The 17,114-nt window shown below is 35.6% G+C and overlaps 1 protein-coding gene across 5 annotated transcripts in view; it reads right to left on the minus strand.

Annotated features, from left to right (window-relative positions):
- Positions 1-4,637: 4,637 nt before the first annotated feature.
- Positions 4,638-17,114, minus strand: part of FSD1L (fibronectin type III and SPRY domain containing 1 like) — an 88,225-nt gene continuing 75,748 nt past the window's right edge. For all 5 annotated transcript variants that reach the window (XM_064379353.1, XM_064379352.1, XM_064379350.1 and 2 more), the window contains one exon: positions 4,638-10,522. In XM_064379353.1, the coding sequence (XP_064235423.1) occupies positions 10,397-10,522 (126 nt within the window). In that variant the 3' untranslated portion in view covers positions 4,638-10,396. The remainder of the gene's footprint in view (positions 10,523-17,114) is intronic.

Below are 17,114 nucleotides of genomic sequence, written 5' to 3' on the forward strand. Positions count from 1 at the left end.
GGGCGTGGTGGCGCGTGCCTGTAGTCTGAGCTACTCGGGAGGCTGAGGCAGGAGCATTGCTTGAAACCAGAAAACAGAAATTGCAGTGAGCCGGGATCGCACCACTGCACTCCAGCCTGGTGATAGAGCGACACTCTGTCTCAAAAATAAATAAATAAATAAATAAATAAATAAATAAATAAATAAAATTCAGTCGTGATTGAAGGTTGCCAGGTTAAAGATTAAATAATCTGAAACCTGATAAAGGGAAAACATCAGGCATTTATCCTGCCTTTCTTGTATGAACTGAATTTCAGTGTAACCAAAATACTTATATGAATTCCAGCTAATAAATGGAGAATGATAAAACAATCACGATTTTGCAACTTCTAATTAAATAATAGAAAGGGCAATATCAATAGATGCTAAAATTAAGGTGAAAGGTTGATGGGGAACTTCATAATAGACTGGCACCACCTGAACCCATTGATGAATCTTAATCTCACTAAGTTTGGGACAAGCATATATTATATACTTCCTGATGCGATGGAAAGTATGCAGCCACACCTGTGAAGGATTCTTGCCTAAAAATTGAACCTGCATTTACTCAAACTCTAGATCTAACACAGGATATAGAGAAGCAACCAGTTAAATTCAGAAAACAGGACGTTCTACAACACAAATGCCTCAGTTTTTTAATCAATGGCATTTAAAAGCAGAAGAGGGAACTACAAAAAAATCAAATATTTAAGAGGTGTAATGAAGTACAATGTGTGGACCCTGTCTGGATCCTGATTTGAACATAACTGTAAAAAGATGTTTTTGAGACAACTGAAATTTTAGTATTGACTGATCCATTAGATAATAGTACAGAATTACTGTTATTTTGCTAAGAATGTTAACAGAATGTGGCTGTTTTTAAAAAGCCATCATTGATGCATATAGCATACTTACAGGTGGCATTTTAAAACAAAATAGATGGCACAAACATGGCAAAATGTTAACAATTGATAACCTAGGTGATGAGCACAAAGCACTGGCTTTCTACTTTTCTGTATACTTGGAAATTAAAAGTAACAGGAAAAGGGAAAAATTATCAGGTTCTTAGAAGTTAATACTTTTCAAGTGTATAACAAATCTAGTTCTGAATAAATCTTTTAAAAAGGCAGTTTCAGTACAGGGTTAACAATGGCCAATCTTCTGATTTGAACTAAGTTCATTTTAAGTATGGACCAACTGATTGGAGTATCTCACCGTTTTTCTTACAAAACCACAGACATAATGCATCATCCATCATTTCTTGTTTCTGTTTCTGTAAAATGGATGAGGAATTTAAAGATACAAGTAAAGGAAGATGCATGTGGAGTCCTGGAATTTTTAAACAAAAATCTTCCCCATCACTCAATTACTTTGGCCACAACTAACTTATCAGCAATTTTTTAAACACTTCATCTATAATGGTTCCCCCACTTTCCTTATAAGTAACTTTTCATACTCGTTTCATATTTATATATTTACATTATATAATTGGTTTACATATTTACATAATTACAACTATGACTGCCACATGCATAAGCAGGTTTGGGAACAAACATAACTGAAGGTAAATATACAACTCAACTGGTGGCAGTGCTACTTCTCAAGCATACTGAGAGGTCAAATGTGAGCCCTCAGCTCATGGCAGACGTCAGTCAGTATGCTTTAATCTAGTTAGCAAATTCAGTTGAAAGAGGGGGTATAAGGATGCATAAAACAACCTCCCTTATAAGTAAATATTCATGTTCTATAAACCACTCAGCTCTGCACACGTCCAAGCACCCTGGCCCACTCCTAACATTTGTAGGGTCTAGGGCAAGAATACAAATGGAAGCCAACCCTGACATATTTTCAGTGTCTAAACAGCTGAGTGTTAACCAACAAATAAAATGTTATACTTTTCTACTTCAACACGTATTTATTCTCAGGGAACAGAAATCTAGATTCAAATATGCAATTTGCAGATTCTTCAGATGTGTACCAGAAAGTGACAGTAGGTTGGCCTGCCCTTCCCTGAGCCCCTGGATCTCTTTTTACTTCTAGCTTCAGCCTGCCACAAGGGGCCTGTCATGCATGCACGTGGACAACTCAGTCTGCACAAAAAGTTTCATCTGCACTTCCCACAAACTGCCAGCCATAGGGGTATATGCATCTGTTGTAGTCTTTTATCAGGATGGACTTGGACAAGAGACCTGCATGTATGCTGGAGGGAAGCTTCAGGCTGACTGGGCAAGAAATTCTGGGGTCCTGGCTATCTGATAACAGTATAGAAGTCAGTGAAGGAACATGCATTCCAAGTAGGTGTAGTCTCTTGACTCCTCAATTTTTCATCCCATGAAGAAAGGCACAGCAAGAGTGTGGGAATCAGATTAGTTAGCTTGCCTTAGGTAGGTAATAAGGGAAGGGTTCCGGAGAACCCTCGGCCCATGGGTCAGTGCCCCAACCCCACATAACATAAAAAGCAGCCTGGGAAAAAACTCAAGCTGCAGGCACCAACAAGGGAACTAGCACAGGGTGTTGTGCCTGGAGACATGCCCATGGCTGCAGAGACAGAAAAACCTACAGCCCATTTGGATAAAAACTTGCACAAACCTCCAGCTCACTCAGATAAGGGAACAAGGCCTGGCATAGAAATGACTTTGTCCTTTGTATAGTCAGCAGGTTCTCAGGAAAGTTTCTTTTCCTTTTGTAGGCATGGGCACATTGGGATCCAGTAGGTTCCAGTGGGTACTTTACTTTTCTTTATTAGGACTCTAAGTCTGGATTCTATGCATCATCACCTCAACCCCTGATTGGTCCCGGGCCAAACTTTCACTTCAGCTTCTGATAGGTCCTGGGCCAGGCTACGCAGCATCTATGAATCGTAATTTCAGCTCCTGACTGGTCCCAGGCCAAGCTGAGTCACACGTTCACCAAGACAGCCCACAGACTAAGCATATTCTTTAGTCTGCGGGCTGTCCTCTTCCGTCCATAAAAACCCTGGACTCCAGCCTCATGGTGGGTACTCCCGTTCAGGACCCCTTCTCTGCTGGCAGAGAGCTTCTGTCTTTCACTTACTAAACTTTTGTTCTAACCTCACCTTTGTGTCCACACTCCATAATCGTCTTGGAGGTAGGACAAGAACTCAGGGTGTTATCTCAGACAATGAAAGACTGTTTCAGTAACATAGTATAGAAGTGGGTAAAGGAATATGCATTCCAAGTAGGTATAATCTCTTGGCTCAGTTTTCCACCCCATGAAAAGAGGCACAGCAAGTGTGTGGGGATCAGGTCAGGGTCCCCTCTTACCCAAATATAAGTGCATGCACACACTCATGGTATCATATTCTATATATTGCTCGATGATTTTCTCTGTTTAATCATATCACAGTTAAATACACTTCCATTAACAGCATGTCCTTTAACAGCTGTGTAAGAGCACATGGAAATACCACAGTCTAACCAAAACAAACAAACAAAAAAATACAAGTACCATGCACTGTTAAGTGTAAAATGGGGTTTAGTAAGGAAAAGTTTGGGCAGAAAAGTAGAGTGCACATAATAGCCTGAGCTCTTATGCCACAGAAATCTCAGCCAGGCACAATTGGGCTGGTATACCAAGGAAAAGGCTCTAGTTAAGAAGCCAACTGTCATAATGGTCTATACAACATTTATTGGGGGAGGGGAATGTGCAGAATATTTGTTGCTGCAGCAAGTTAGAAAAGGGGAGCCTTCAAAATTCTGTTATCACATTCTTTTGTTGAGGCAACTTAGGCCTTTTTAACCAGATCTTTGCCTTGCTACCAAAAAAGGAAAAGGAATTTACCTCCAAGGCCATCCAAATGTGTATGTCTTGAATTAATAATTAGGTTGCTACTATTTACTATGGTAATGCTGCAATGAATATTGGCTTTTTTGTGAGTATACACGTAGGAGAAATACTTAGAAATTAAGGAGTATGTGCACTTAAAAATCTTGGTATTGCTAAAATTGTTCTCCAGAAATGCAACCATTCACTTTCCATCTTCTATAGTGGTTTCTCAATCTTTGTTCATTCTTCTTCCTGTGACTCAAGACTATCCAGTCTCCTTTCATTCTTCTTACATAACTTCTTAGTTACAGGAGCTTCAGTCTCACTGATTTTTTTTTCTTCTAAACTGTTTTCAAGTTAGAACAGGAATTTTAAAAAGGTTTAGGTTCTGCTTCTCTTAGTTACCATTTACCAGAATGTAACCCAACATGTGGCAAGATCCAAAGAAACCAAATTCATAAGTTATATTATAGTTACTTATATAGCATGTTGCATTTTCCATCTGTAGGTACACTGTTCAAAACAGTGGCTATTAGCAATATGCAACTCTGTATGTTTAAATTAATTAAAGTTAAGAATTCATTTGCTTAGTGCACTAACCATATTTAAAGTGCTCAGTAGCCGCCTATGGCTAGTCACTATTGTATTGGACTGCACAAATAACTTTTCATAATTGCATAAAATTCTGTTGAACAGTAGTGCTCTAAAATGTTAAGCGTTTTAGGCAAAGGAACTATGACTTTTTTTATATTCTTATCCCCAACAGCATATTGTATTTATACTTAAATAAAAGTTAATAAAATCAAGCAATGAAGCAAAAGAAAGCAGGAAAAATGTTTTTAAATTTTTAATGAGATATTCCAGATGCTTCTGTAAAATCTTAACTGGGACATTCTATACAGAACATAAAATCATTTCAAAATACAAGTAACTCCACTTGAAGATCCTATTTTTAAATTTAAAAAAACATTTAAAAAAGGCTTTGTCTTGTTTCTAAGGAAAATGAGGCAATGTGCTTATTAAAATACTATTGTGCAGCACTGAGTACATCATAAGTAGTTCATTAAAAGTCTTCATCCATAACATAAAGGCTAAACCTGAGGAATTAGAATTTTTATTATCACAACTGCATAGCAAAACCATGTCCAGATAACAGACATACTAAATCTGTAGATTCAGATAACCTGTAAACCATTTAATCCAATTTAAAGCAAAACAAATATGTCAGGAGAGATACCAAGAGATATCCAGGTTAACTAACAAGGTTTTGAAATGTTTCATCTTTTTTTATTAAATAACAATGCAACGAAGTTGTCAAATGTTCCGTGGTTACATTTTATATCATTTATCCAGTGACAACAAACTGCCCAGCCATTTGGTTGTTTGGAAAGACTTGTTCAGACTGAATTCACTCTTTGCATGTGGCACTGAAAATGCCTGCAAGGAAATGTAGCTTAATCCATTTGTTTATTTATGCCACTATTCTACACTGACACACCAATGCTGTGAGAGAGCTTTTATAGCTCTAGCGAAATAAGCTTGAGAAAATATAGAAAGGCCACAAATCATGCACAAACTAAATGAATATTAACAAGCATTTTAATTGGGGTTTTCTTTTATTTTTTAAGTCATGTTTGAAATCACTGGTGATACCACGTTAAGCACATGCTTTATCAAACTAAATGCAATCTAGAATTATCCAAACACTTAAATATCCATTATTATCCAAAAAGAACACTTTACATTTACATAGCACTTTATTGCTGCTGAAGCAATTTCACATACTCCATTTCATTTTATTCCTCACAACAGCCCTGTGAGGTAGGCTGTACTACTTATAATTATTTTATAAATAAGGCAATAGAGGTCCAAAGATGACAAACGATTTATGTAGAGGTCATAGATCTAGTATATGGTAGAGCTAAGGTGATTAATTTTAAATACTGCAATAAAGAAGCCAAAATCCTTTTTATGTCATATCCAGGAATTTTTAAGACTTGTAGATTTTAATATAAATTATTTCAAAACTTTAGCTATTATCTGTCTTATAGTATGAATTAGTTATAAAGTTGATTTTAAAGAGTCTCCCTTAATAGGTAAATTAGACTCAGTGCTTTGGTACCTTAGATATATAGGAAATGTTAAAAATCATGCATTCTCATGGCCCTTAAGTTCTCCAAAAAGTTCCAATACTAACAAAAATGTGTTTTACCATTTACTATTTGAATTATTTTAACACTAGCAAAACTTAATAAGCTCCAGGCCAAAGCAAACACATTCACCTGCCTTCTGCTTTACATACTGTGAAATCCTCTACATGTCCATTCCCATGGACCAGCTTACATTGAATGAGTACCACTAAGAAAAGGTATCAGTTTAAACTCACTTAGCTTAAATGATTATGAATCAGAAATCAGTATCTTATATTCACCCAAAAATAATATTCTTTTATTTAATAATTGAGTCATCTGAATAGAAAAGTGTACTCTGGCAAATTCTGGTATTTATTTATAAGTGAATACTAACTTTGATATGGCATGTCCAACAGTATCTTTTCAATGAAGACAACATACACCAAATGTAATCAATTTAAATTCCAACTAATTAAAAATGCTTAAACTGTTTAGGTTAATCAAATACTCCAAGTAACAAAGCTATTATATGTGACATATCAGGATCACAAATAACTGAAGAATGTGCATACTGTAAGATACACATAAAACTAAACTATACTGAATGTGAGGTAATCTTGCCATGATAATTCAGGAAACATTCATGATCTCTTATAATACTCCAATGCCAACATTATGAAATGTATATTTTGGTTAAAAATAACAACTTTATGATTATCTGTATACTGAGTAAATTTATACTGAGTTGACCATACACTTCCCTAAAAGAATATATCTAGAGTAAACACAAAATCAAAGAAGAAACTTTTTCAGACTCATTACATGTGACTATATAAAAGTGAACAATTTATATGCAGTTAATTTGATTTTTTTCTAGCAAACTATAAAACATTTTAAACTTCTGACTTATTGGCAAAACATTTTTAAGATGCAAACTCTGTCACACTACTCAAAAAGTTGCAAAACTATATGCACAGTACATCAAACTTCATTGGTTTTGGTTAATGTGCATACAAAGTAATCATCACATCTTTACTGCCATATCACAAACACTCAAATATTTGTTGTATGAAATTAGCCAATGAATGGAGACTGATCTTTTAAAAACAAATCACGTTTTAAAAAATAATTATTTTAAAATATAATTAATTTCTTAAGCCTGGAATCACGTATTTTATAGTAAGAAGTCTACACTTTCCTCTTTAAATAAATACTCTTTGAAATAATCATTTTCCATATACTTTTCCAATTGTTTCCATAAGAAACAATAAAATTACTTAAACAATTATAATTTTATGGACAAAGTATATAGAGAAAAATTAATCATTCTAGTCATGAAATAGCATATCTTAGCCTAATTAAAAGATTCCATTACATTTACTTTTATTATTTATACCACCAAGGACCAGTCACAAAAAATTCAAATTATACATGATATTATTCATGCTTTAATTTCATAAATAAGTAAATAACAGCAAACCACTATGTCTCTTTTCATAAAATTACTGTTTGCGGAACAGAGTAAATAGGCCAAATCTAACTGTACAGCAGTAGTTCACGATTTGTCAAGATGATACAGATGCCATCAGTACAACCCATGTGTAGACAGGCATGTCCTTAATACTTACAATTAGTTTACCTTATACTTGGGACATTCAAATAATTGCTGTATATTAAATTTCTCTATGCATTAGTTATTAATGCTTGGTATCTACATATTTACCAAAATTTAAAGATATAATGTGACATGGTCAGCCATGAGAGTCAAAATGAATTGTCAAAAACTTTTTTCTATAGTTAAGGCAACTCCTTCATTTCTATATCTAGTTTAATAAAACTGGTTTGGAATTCAGTTGCTAAAAGAGAAATGCCATACTAAATCCATGTTTTTATAAAACAACTGTTTTATATCTGTGATATATTCATTATAGTCAAGCTCTCAAGCATTTCTTTTATAGAAAGCAATCATGTTTGACCTGTGGAAACAAAAACTAAATAAGCAACAAAAGATGTTTGAAAGGGTTTAATATTTTCTACAATGTATTAAACTGAGCAAGAGCTCAATATTTTTAAATTCAAATGTCAATGAGAATATTATATATTCTGGTTAATAGTTACCTTATTTTAAGATATTTAAATAGTCACTATATTTGATTAGTTTTTAGTTTGGAATGAGGATGACAAACTTTTTTCAGTTTTTAACTTAAAAACAAATAAACTAAAAACATCTTAAACAAAAAAACCCCACACATCTTGTTCTTTAATGTTAGAGACCTTTAAGAAGGACAGTAAGAAGAAATCCTCAGATTCTTATTTTGAAGTGAATAACTGCATAATTTAATATCAAGTAATACATGTGATGAGAATTTGGACTCTGGATTTACTGAACTTATACTATTACTACAAAGCCTCTTAGAGATGAAACCTCTCCACTGGAGAGGTTTTCCAAATGAATATTAGAAAATTTTAAGCAGAGAGTTTCAAATGACGACATGAGCACAAGAATCATGTACACTCCTCCAGCCCCTGATTCATATATGCTTTTCCCCATGCCCCTGCAGCAGAGGGCCCTCACCACTTTAACATAATGCTCTGTAGCTTAAACATCAGTTGACACTGCATGGGTCAGGGACCAAGAGTATGCTTAGAGGAAAAAGGCACTGAATTAATGAGAAGAAACAATTATATAAGACAGTAGTAAAAAATTTTATACAAGAGCATCTGACCTTTTCTGTGTCACATTTGCTAAAATTCACTTAAAGCAACTCAACTACTAAAAATTTCTGCTTTCACGTTTGAGTCTATGAAGGGCATTATAAATTTCCATTTACTTAGATCCTGGAATAGCCCCTCTATAGGAAACAGAACATCTGAAAATTTCTTTCAAACTCTCTATGAGGAACAAAAACCAGAATTATATTTCCTTGGAGAATCAAAAGAATATCTATTGGCATACTTCATACTGCCTTGCAGTCTTTAAAATTACCAACATGTCATTAGATAATAGTGCAGATATTAATGTCCTCTGGAAAAACAATATTCCAATTCAAATAAAACTCCTCATTTACATTTTTTTTATCAAGGGAACAAAATATCCTATCAGTAAGCAGTAAATTTTTAGAGAGAATGAGCTATTATTAATACTATTACACAGGTCTTTATGTAGAAAGCAACTCAAATGTAGGCAGTAATGGTCAATCCTTGGATGAAGGTTATCATAGCACAATATATTTAAAATGAGAATGAAAAAAAGACAACAAGAGAAATGAAAAGTTTCAAAAATTAAGAAAAACAAATTCAGACCTCTTAAAAATGCCCAAGGAATCATTAAATACTGTCATTTTAACTTTTAGTTTAGCTCAAAGGATGTAAGTTACAAATTACAATTGACTTTTTAAGAATAGTTATGTTCTGCTTAATAACCATGGGTTTTACCCCAAGTTTGGGAAAGACATCTATGTCAATTTTTGGAATAATTAACATTTCTTTAAAAAGAAAATGTAGCAAAGGACGGACAGAAAACTAACCTCTGAATGAATGGTTGCTTGAAAAACCTGTGTGCCAATTAAGTCAAAGGTATGCAGATTTTTTTCAAAACAATTGCTTAAAGCATTCCATATGTTATTCAAAAGAATATATACATTGAGTATTTAGGTATCTCCTTTTATAACCTATCCTTCTTAGATAAAAATTGAGTAGTATGTTTTTCAATCCTCTATGTAACTTTAATAAACTTTCATTCCTATTAGAGATGTTAAAGATCAGCATAATTATTACCAGTTAGTGCCACATTCAAGTGGGAATTTTACCAAACTACTGAAGGTAAGATTAAACTGTTGTGTCTAGAAACTTCTTATCACAATATTTTGGAAAAAAGAAAATGATATACAATCTAGTAAATAAACAAAAGAGGATAATTTTGTAAAACTTATTTTAAAAAGAGGAAAAATAAACCATTTGAAAACCTTTTTATCATTCCCAACATATGATTTCAATTTTTAGAAAACCTTAGAGGACTATGTATTTTTAAAGCTTCCGTGTAAGAACTAAACAATAAGTAGTAACGGGATTTTAACAAAAGACAAAGTACAGAAGAAAGAAGGCAAGATATAAAAGTTTTCTCCCCAGGACTTAGGGTTGCCATACATAATTAAACATATTAGGACAGTCAAAGTAATCCGAGAAATATAAAAATGACTTTTTATGGTAATTAAACACTGCCTTTCCCTCCATTTACTCTTCAATCATCAGTTTCTTGCTGGGTATCTGCTTGCTTCTATGATACTGCACAGTAGGTTCCTGCAAATGCTTCATACTTGGTGTTTAATGATAACAAATTCCAGGCCTCAAAGCAGAACACAGCAAACCTGATTTTCACTACTCACAAATTCCTGTGATTAGTAACTGCACAGAAAAGGCCACCCAATCAAGAGGGAGGGTAAACGTATTCTGATTAGACATTATTGAGTAACAACATTGTTCAGGCTGCTAGCTGAACCAGTCATTCCATTTTCACTTTTCTGAAGTGTTCTCACAGCACTTGGAACCTGCATCCCAGTACTCAAAGAAAGTCCACCACACCATACCTAAGAAAAGACAAAAAACCTGTCAGATTTCAAATCAAATTAGAACTTCAGTGATTTTAAAATTTCCATTTGTGGCAAAATGCCACACATATGAGCATCAATCATTCTCAAACAGGTAACCATCATATTTGAGCTGACGGGAAATGGAAAGACTAACTCAGAATTCTTTAAGAACCACAGCGGCCAGAGGAAGTCTTGCTGGTAGCAGAACCAACTGAAGCTGCACACAAGAGAGGAACTCAGGGCTACAGAAATTGAGAAACTTAATTGGATTAATCTAGGGAAAAGATATTACCTATCATTACTGATGCTAACCTTCACAACCAAGGGAAGCATACAAAGCACCAACTTACTTCCCAATTATGCTTTTGGTTTTGATAATGAGATATGGCTTCAGACTATCAAAATCTAACACCCCTCTGTTAACAGTAAAATCTACTGTTTTCTTCTCTACATTGTTAACAACAAGAACTCTTTTATAATTCTTTAAGAGGGACTCCTGACAAAAATGCCAATCACAATATCCAGATGTACTTCCTATGTTCTATTACGCATCAAAAATGTGAGTGATTTTGTGAAAGATAAAACTGCTCTGCTTGTGAACAGAGCAGCTATGATTCAATAAAGTAAGAAATAAGATTTGGGACACAGTCAAAAGAATTAAAATATGAAAATATGGATCACTGACACTACATCAACTACCCTGTATGTATTAATAGCAGACACAAGCTTAAAGCAAGGGAAATGTTTTTTTTAAAGTATCTGCACCTTCAATTATATCCTTAAGTGCTCAGTATCTACTAAGTAACTAGATTATTGTACCAAAGAATCTACTGAACTGTGAAATTCGTAACTATATAATCAACATTCTAAATTTTCAAAACTAGCAGGCTCAGTAATGATAACTCCCAAAATACAAAAGCAACTTTGATTATAAAACTACTATATTATTTTTTGGAAATTATTTAAATGGTTTAGAAAAATATTTACTCAAAATCTAGCATGATCAATGCAAAGGGAAATCAATGGAAGAAAGTCAGTCTTTTCAATAAATGGTACTGAAACAACTGGACAGACACACAAAAATGAACTTCAAGCCATATCTTATACCTTACACAAAAATTAACTCAAAATAATCATGAACCTAAATGTAAAACCTACAACTGTCAAACTTCAAGAAGAAAACATAAACCCTTTGTGAATCTGAGTTGGGCAAAGTGTTATCCATAAAAGGGAAAAAAGATTACTAAATTGGACTTCATATCGAAATGAAAAACTTCTCTTTGAAACATTCAGAAAATGAAAATGCAAACCATAAACCTGGAGAAAATATTTGCAAAGCATATATCTGATAAAGAATTCATATCCAAACTGTATAAATAACTCTTAAAAATAGGAAAACAAGGCCAGGTACAGTGCCTCATGCCTGTAATCTGAGTACTTTGCAGTGCCAAGGCTGGTGGATCATTTGGGTCCAGGACTTTGAGACCAGCCTGGGCAACATGGCAAAACTCCAGCTGTACAAAAAAAACCTTTTAAATAGCTGGGGTAGTCCCAGCTATTCAGGAGGCTGAGGTGGGAGGAACACCTGAGCCCAGGCAGTTGTGGCTGCAGTGAGCTATGATCGCACCACTGTACTCTAGCCTGGGTGACAGAGCAAGATCCTGTCTTAAAAATAAAGTAGAATAAAAAATAAGAAAACAAATAAGTCCTAAGAAGTAAGCAAAGAATTTTAACCGCTACTTCAAAGAAATTATATGAATGGCAAATAATCACATGAAACATCATTTGTCATTAGGAAAGTACAAATAAAAACACAATGACATACCACTACACACCTATTAAAATGGCTTAACAACAACAAAAAATCTGGTAATACCAAATAATAGCAAGGATATGACCAACTCTCATATCATTGATAGGAAGGCAAAAAATGGTACAGCCACTTTGGAAAACATTTTGGTAGTTCCCTGACATTCAACATAAACTTTCAGTGTGATACAGCAACTCTATTACTACTGTTAGGTATTTATCCAAGGGAAAATCCCATATGTAAACGTTTATAGTGATTTTATTCATAACTGCTCCAAATTGGGAAAAACCCAAGTATCTTTCAACTGGCGAATGAATGAACTGTGTTACATACATATATGAAATACTCAGCAATGAAAAAGAGAATAGTGACACCACAACAAAATGGATGAATTTCGAATGCATTATGCTACAGAATTGAAAGGCTACATATCATACAATTCTATTTATATAATGTTCTGGAAAAGGCAAAACTATAGGGCCTATGAACTGGTTACTGGTAGCTAGAGCTCATTGTATGGAGGATCCACTATAAAGGAACACAAAGGAATTTTCTAGAGTGATGGAAATGCTCTGTATCTTCATTATGGTGGTTTTACAACTTTAGGCATTTGCTAAAAAAACACAGAACTGCATCATACTATAAATTGTAATTCAATAAAACTGACTTAAAATTAATCTTGTACACAAAACATTTAACAGGCATTAACGTGGTTAATAAAAAAAGCCTTCAATGAAAGAAAAATTTTTTAACAAGTTTAAAATAGTTTCTTGCAGAATCTTATGACATTTACTAATATAATTAGAGTATTATTTGGAATGAAATAATACTGCAGGGGCAGCCACACCCTCACCTACCCCTATCACCGCAGCCACCTGCAGCACCTGTCCCGGGGTCTGTATCCCACCGAAGAGATCCAGATTGCCATGAAGCATGATGAGGTGGACATCTTTGGCCTAGATGGCCACATTTACAAGGGACGGATGGACACAAGGCTGCCAGGCATCCTCAGCAAAGACAGCTCAGGGACCTCAAAGCGCAAGTCCAGGCAGCCCTGGCTGAATGTGCACAGGCAGCCATCCCTCAGCACCAGTGGCCAGCTGCCCTCTCGGCCTCAGAGCACCCAGATGTCGGCTGGCAACACCCCAGAAAGACAGACCTTCCTCTGACGGGCGTCTCCTTCCGCCGAACACAACACACCCGCTCAGCCCGCCAAGGTGGCAAACGGGGGGCCAGAGAGGCACATGGACGTGCTTCCTGGGGAGGGGCTCGAGGAACCCACCCGGGGGCCGCGGTCCACCAATGCTCAGTGAGCAGAGGTGCAAATAAACGTTCAGGAGGAAAAAAACCACACACACACACACACACACACACACACACACACAGAAACTGAGTTTTTGTATGTACAAAAACTCAGTACATACACACGAGATAGATTCAAATTAAAAATTAAATCTACTCTTTGTAAAAGCACATCTAAGACTTGGAAAACATTTTTCTGCATTCCACATGGTGAACAATTTGTCCTTGATGGACCAGTTTGGAAAAATATCCAAAAACGCATAATATAGCAGAGGCTTATACCAAGTTAAAAAAAAAAAGGAAAAAGAAACAACCCTTCCAATATCTTTATGTTTCCATGAGCAATAATTTTAGTCACTAATCACTTACCTTTAATGTAAAAGTAAAAGTAGGTGTCCTGGTTATTAGTATTGTTTTAAACTTAAGAGTTTAAGGTATCTAGAATAAATAATTATTATGGATAATGAGATTTTAAAGCACTGTATTTTATTTTATTTTTTTTTTATATGTATAGTTTCACTATTATAAAACAGACTAAACTAAAAGCTGGTAAAATGTAATAAGAATCAGCCATATAACAAATTACTTAGAAAAACATAAAACATGCAGAATAGCTCCTTAGGACTTAGAAACATTCTCTGACACAATTTCATGTATACAAGTATTATATGAGGTATACAGAACTGCGTTAATTCAGGACATTTCAACTTCAAATTAAGTGCTGTTAATGATTGTGATTTGGTGACAGTGTTTATTTTTAAGTACATTTCAGGTGAAGTTTCATAGCATTTGCAATTTTAATCATGTGCATTTTAATCAACCAAAACATACATGAGTAACTTAAATAACAATGCAAATCTGAGGATCTGCAAACAATAGGAAAGTGATTTGGTGGTTGATGAGTCCTTAGATAGAACTCCAGGATAGATCATGATCAATCAGGCAGATAAAAGAAGTCTGTGCTGAAATCCAGCATGAAAGTCAGATAATTCTTGCAAGGAATCTGCACTTTTCAGAAGATGGATTCAGATTTTCTCTTTAAGTATGAATTTGCTTACTTAAGTGGCAGATCATATTTCTGGCAAAGTGATAACTTATTTAGGTATAAGAATGGCTCCCCACCTCATCTCCTGTCCCCAGCCTCCTGCTCTGCCCTGACAGGGAAGAGGCAATGGACATATATTTTATTGCTATGGAGTTGGCTGCAGGGCAAGAGCTTCCAGTTTTTCAGTTGTTATAAAAAGTAGCTGACTAGACGTAGGCATGAAAATCCTCCCCTTATATTTTTGAGTTTATAGAAGTTGTGATCATTTTAGTTTAACCATGTGCTTGTGCAGATATCCTAACACCCTCTGATTCCAACATTTTCCCAGACAAAAGTTGCCTTTTAATCTTAACCTGTGTTTTCTAGTGAGAGTCTCTTTCTTACCTGAACATAAGAATGTATAAACTGCTTTTCACTGGAATATTCTCTTTTTTCTACAGTGGAAATTTCCTTCAATTATGAAATAAGCAATCACAATATCAGCCTGTTGGAGGATGTGAGAAGTTGGATGTTTAGACCTGAACGGGAAGGTGGATCTTTGGATTCTGAAAGACCTGACTATTTTGCTGCATGGAGAGTCCGGGGCTTCTCCTCTGGGAAACACTACTGGGAGCTGGATGTGGACGACTCTTGGGACTGGGCTCTGGGTGTCTGTAAGGACTCCTGGATAAGGAAGAATGGCACCATGATTACATCTGAGGACATATGTCTTCTTTTATGTGTGAAGGTGGATTACCATTTCCATCTCTTGACCAGCTCTCCAATGCTTCCTCACTATGTAGAGAAACCTCTGGGTCGGGTTGGTGTGTTTCTGGATTTTGAAAGTGGAAGTGTGAGTTTTTTGAATGTCACCAAGAATTCCCTCATATGGTGTTACCCAGCTGGCTCCTTAAATTTCCCTGTCAGGCCTTTCTTTTACACTGGCCACAGATGATCAGGATGAAGAAAACTGACTGCGTGGGAACTGCATGTACAAGGGAGCCCTTCCCTATTGAAGCAAAGGAATCATAGTGTTCAGGCTTTTTTTCTGTTTTAGTACCACCTCACTTTATTACAGTTAAATAAAAGATACGTAAAATGCAAAATATTTTTGTACACTTTCCTACAATTAAAATAATCTCTGATGGCCAATTACCTAAAATGTATATTGTGATTTTCAACTGCTTTGTGAATTTATTGGATGGAATTCTGGAAATATATGGGTGTGTGATTCCAGATGAATGATCTCATACAGGAACACAATTTACACATCATGGACAGACAGGATTTTGTACAATGCATTTGCAAGTGTGAGAGCTCCCTCCTATTGATACAATAAATTCTACACCTCATCACTTTAGGGGGAAAATTCATTTTACACCTAAATTTTCACTGAATCTTTGGGCAAAAATAGGGATTTAACAGTCATGTGTTCTATGGTGACAAAAATATATCCTGAGAAATGCATTATTAAGTAATTTTTACACTGTGTGAACATCAGAGTGAACTTACAAAAACCAGACAGAATAGCCATCTGCAGACATGGGCCAAATGGTGCAGCCTATTGCTTCTCTGAGAACTTGCTAGCAATGCCTGAGCTAGAACCCAAAATGTTTAACTCACATTGATTTCTGTAGCTGTTTAATAAAGCAAACAGCATCACCCAGGGAAAAATAGACCGAGGAGCAGACTGTCTGCTTTAAAATGTGTTTACAGGGGGCCGGGTGCAGTGGCTCACGCCTATAATCCCAGCACTTTGGGAGGCCGAGGCGGGTGGATCACAAGGTCAAGAGATCGAGACCATCCTGGTCAACAAGGTGAAACCCCTTCTCTACTAAAAAATACAAAAATTAGCTGGGCATGGTGGCGCATGCCTGTAGTCCCAGCTACTCGGGAGGCTGAGGCAGGAGAATTGCTTGAACCCAGGAGACGGAGGTTGCGGTGAGCCGAGATTGCGCCATTGCACTCCAGCCTGGGTAACAAGAGTGAAACTCTGTCTCAAAAAAAAAAAATAATTAAAAAAATAAAATGTGTTTATACTTCCAATTCACACAGATTGTGAATTCTCACTGATAACCTAAACCTGAGACATAATCACCTCATGTTACAGTGGGAACATCTTAGTATCAGGAAAAAAAAGAAAACAAGACAAAACAAGCAAAACTGAGTTCTGATGAAAACCCAGATTCTAGTGAGTCAACTGAGTCTGTCTACACACCAAATGGTCATTTTCATGATCACTAATTAAATAATGGCAACAGACGTTCTACTTCTAGTCCTGTAGATGATCCTGACTGATATCTGGGGTTCCTTAGTTGGGGCTGTTACCTCAAATATATTTAAACAGCCTCTCCAGGTAGCCACTTGGGGTTGCTCACAGCATGATAGTTAACTTTCCACCATGAACATTCCCACAGAGTCAGGAGAAGCGCTATTACACTGTAGACTAAAAT

The sequence above is a fragment of the Aotus nancymaae genome, unplaced genomic scaffold (genome assembly GCF_030222135.1).
Source record: "Aotus nancymaae isolate 86718 unplaced genomic scaffold, 86718_ANA_hifiasm-v0.15.2.pri h1tg000003l, whole genome shotgun sequence".
NCBI lineage: Eukaryota > Metazoa > Chordata > Mammalia > Primates > Aotidae > Aotus > Aotus nancymaae.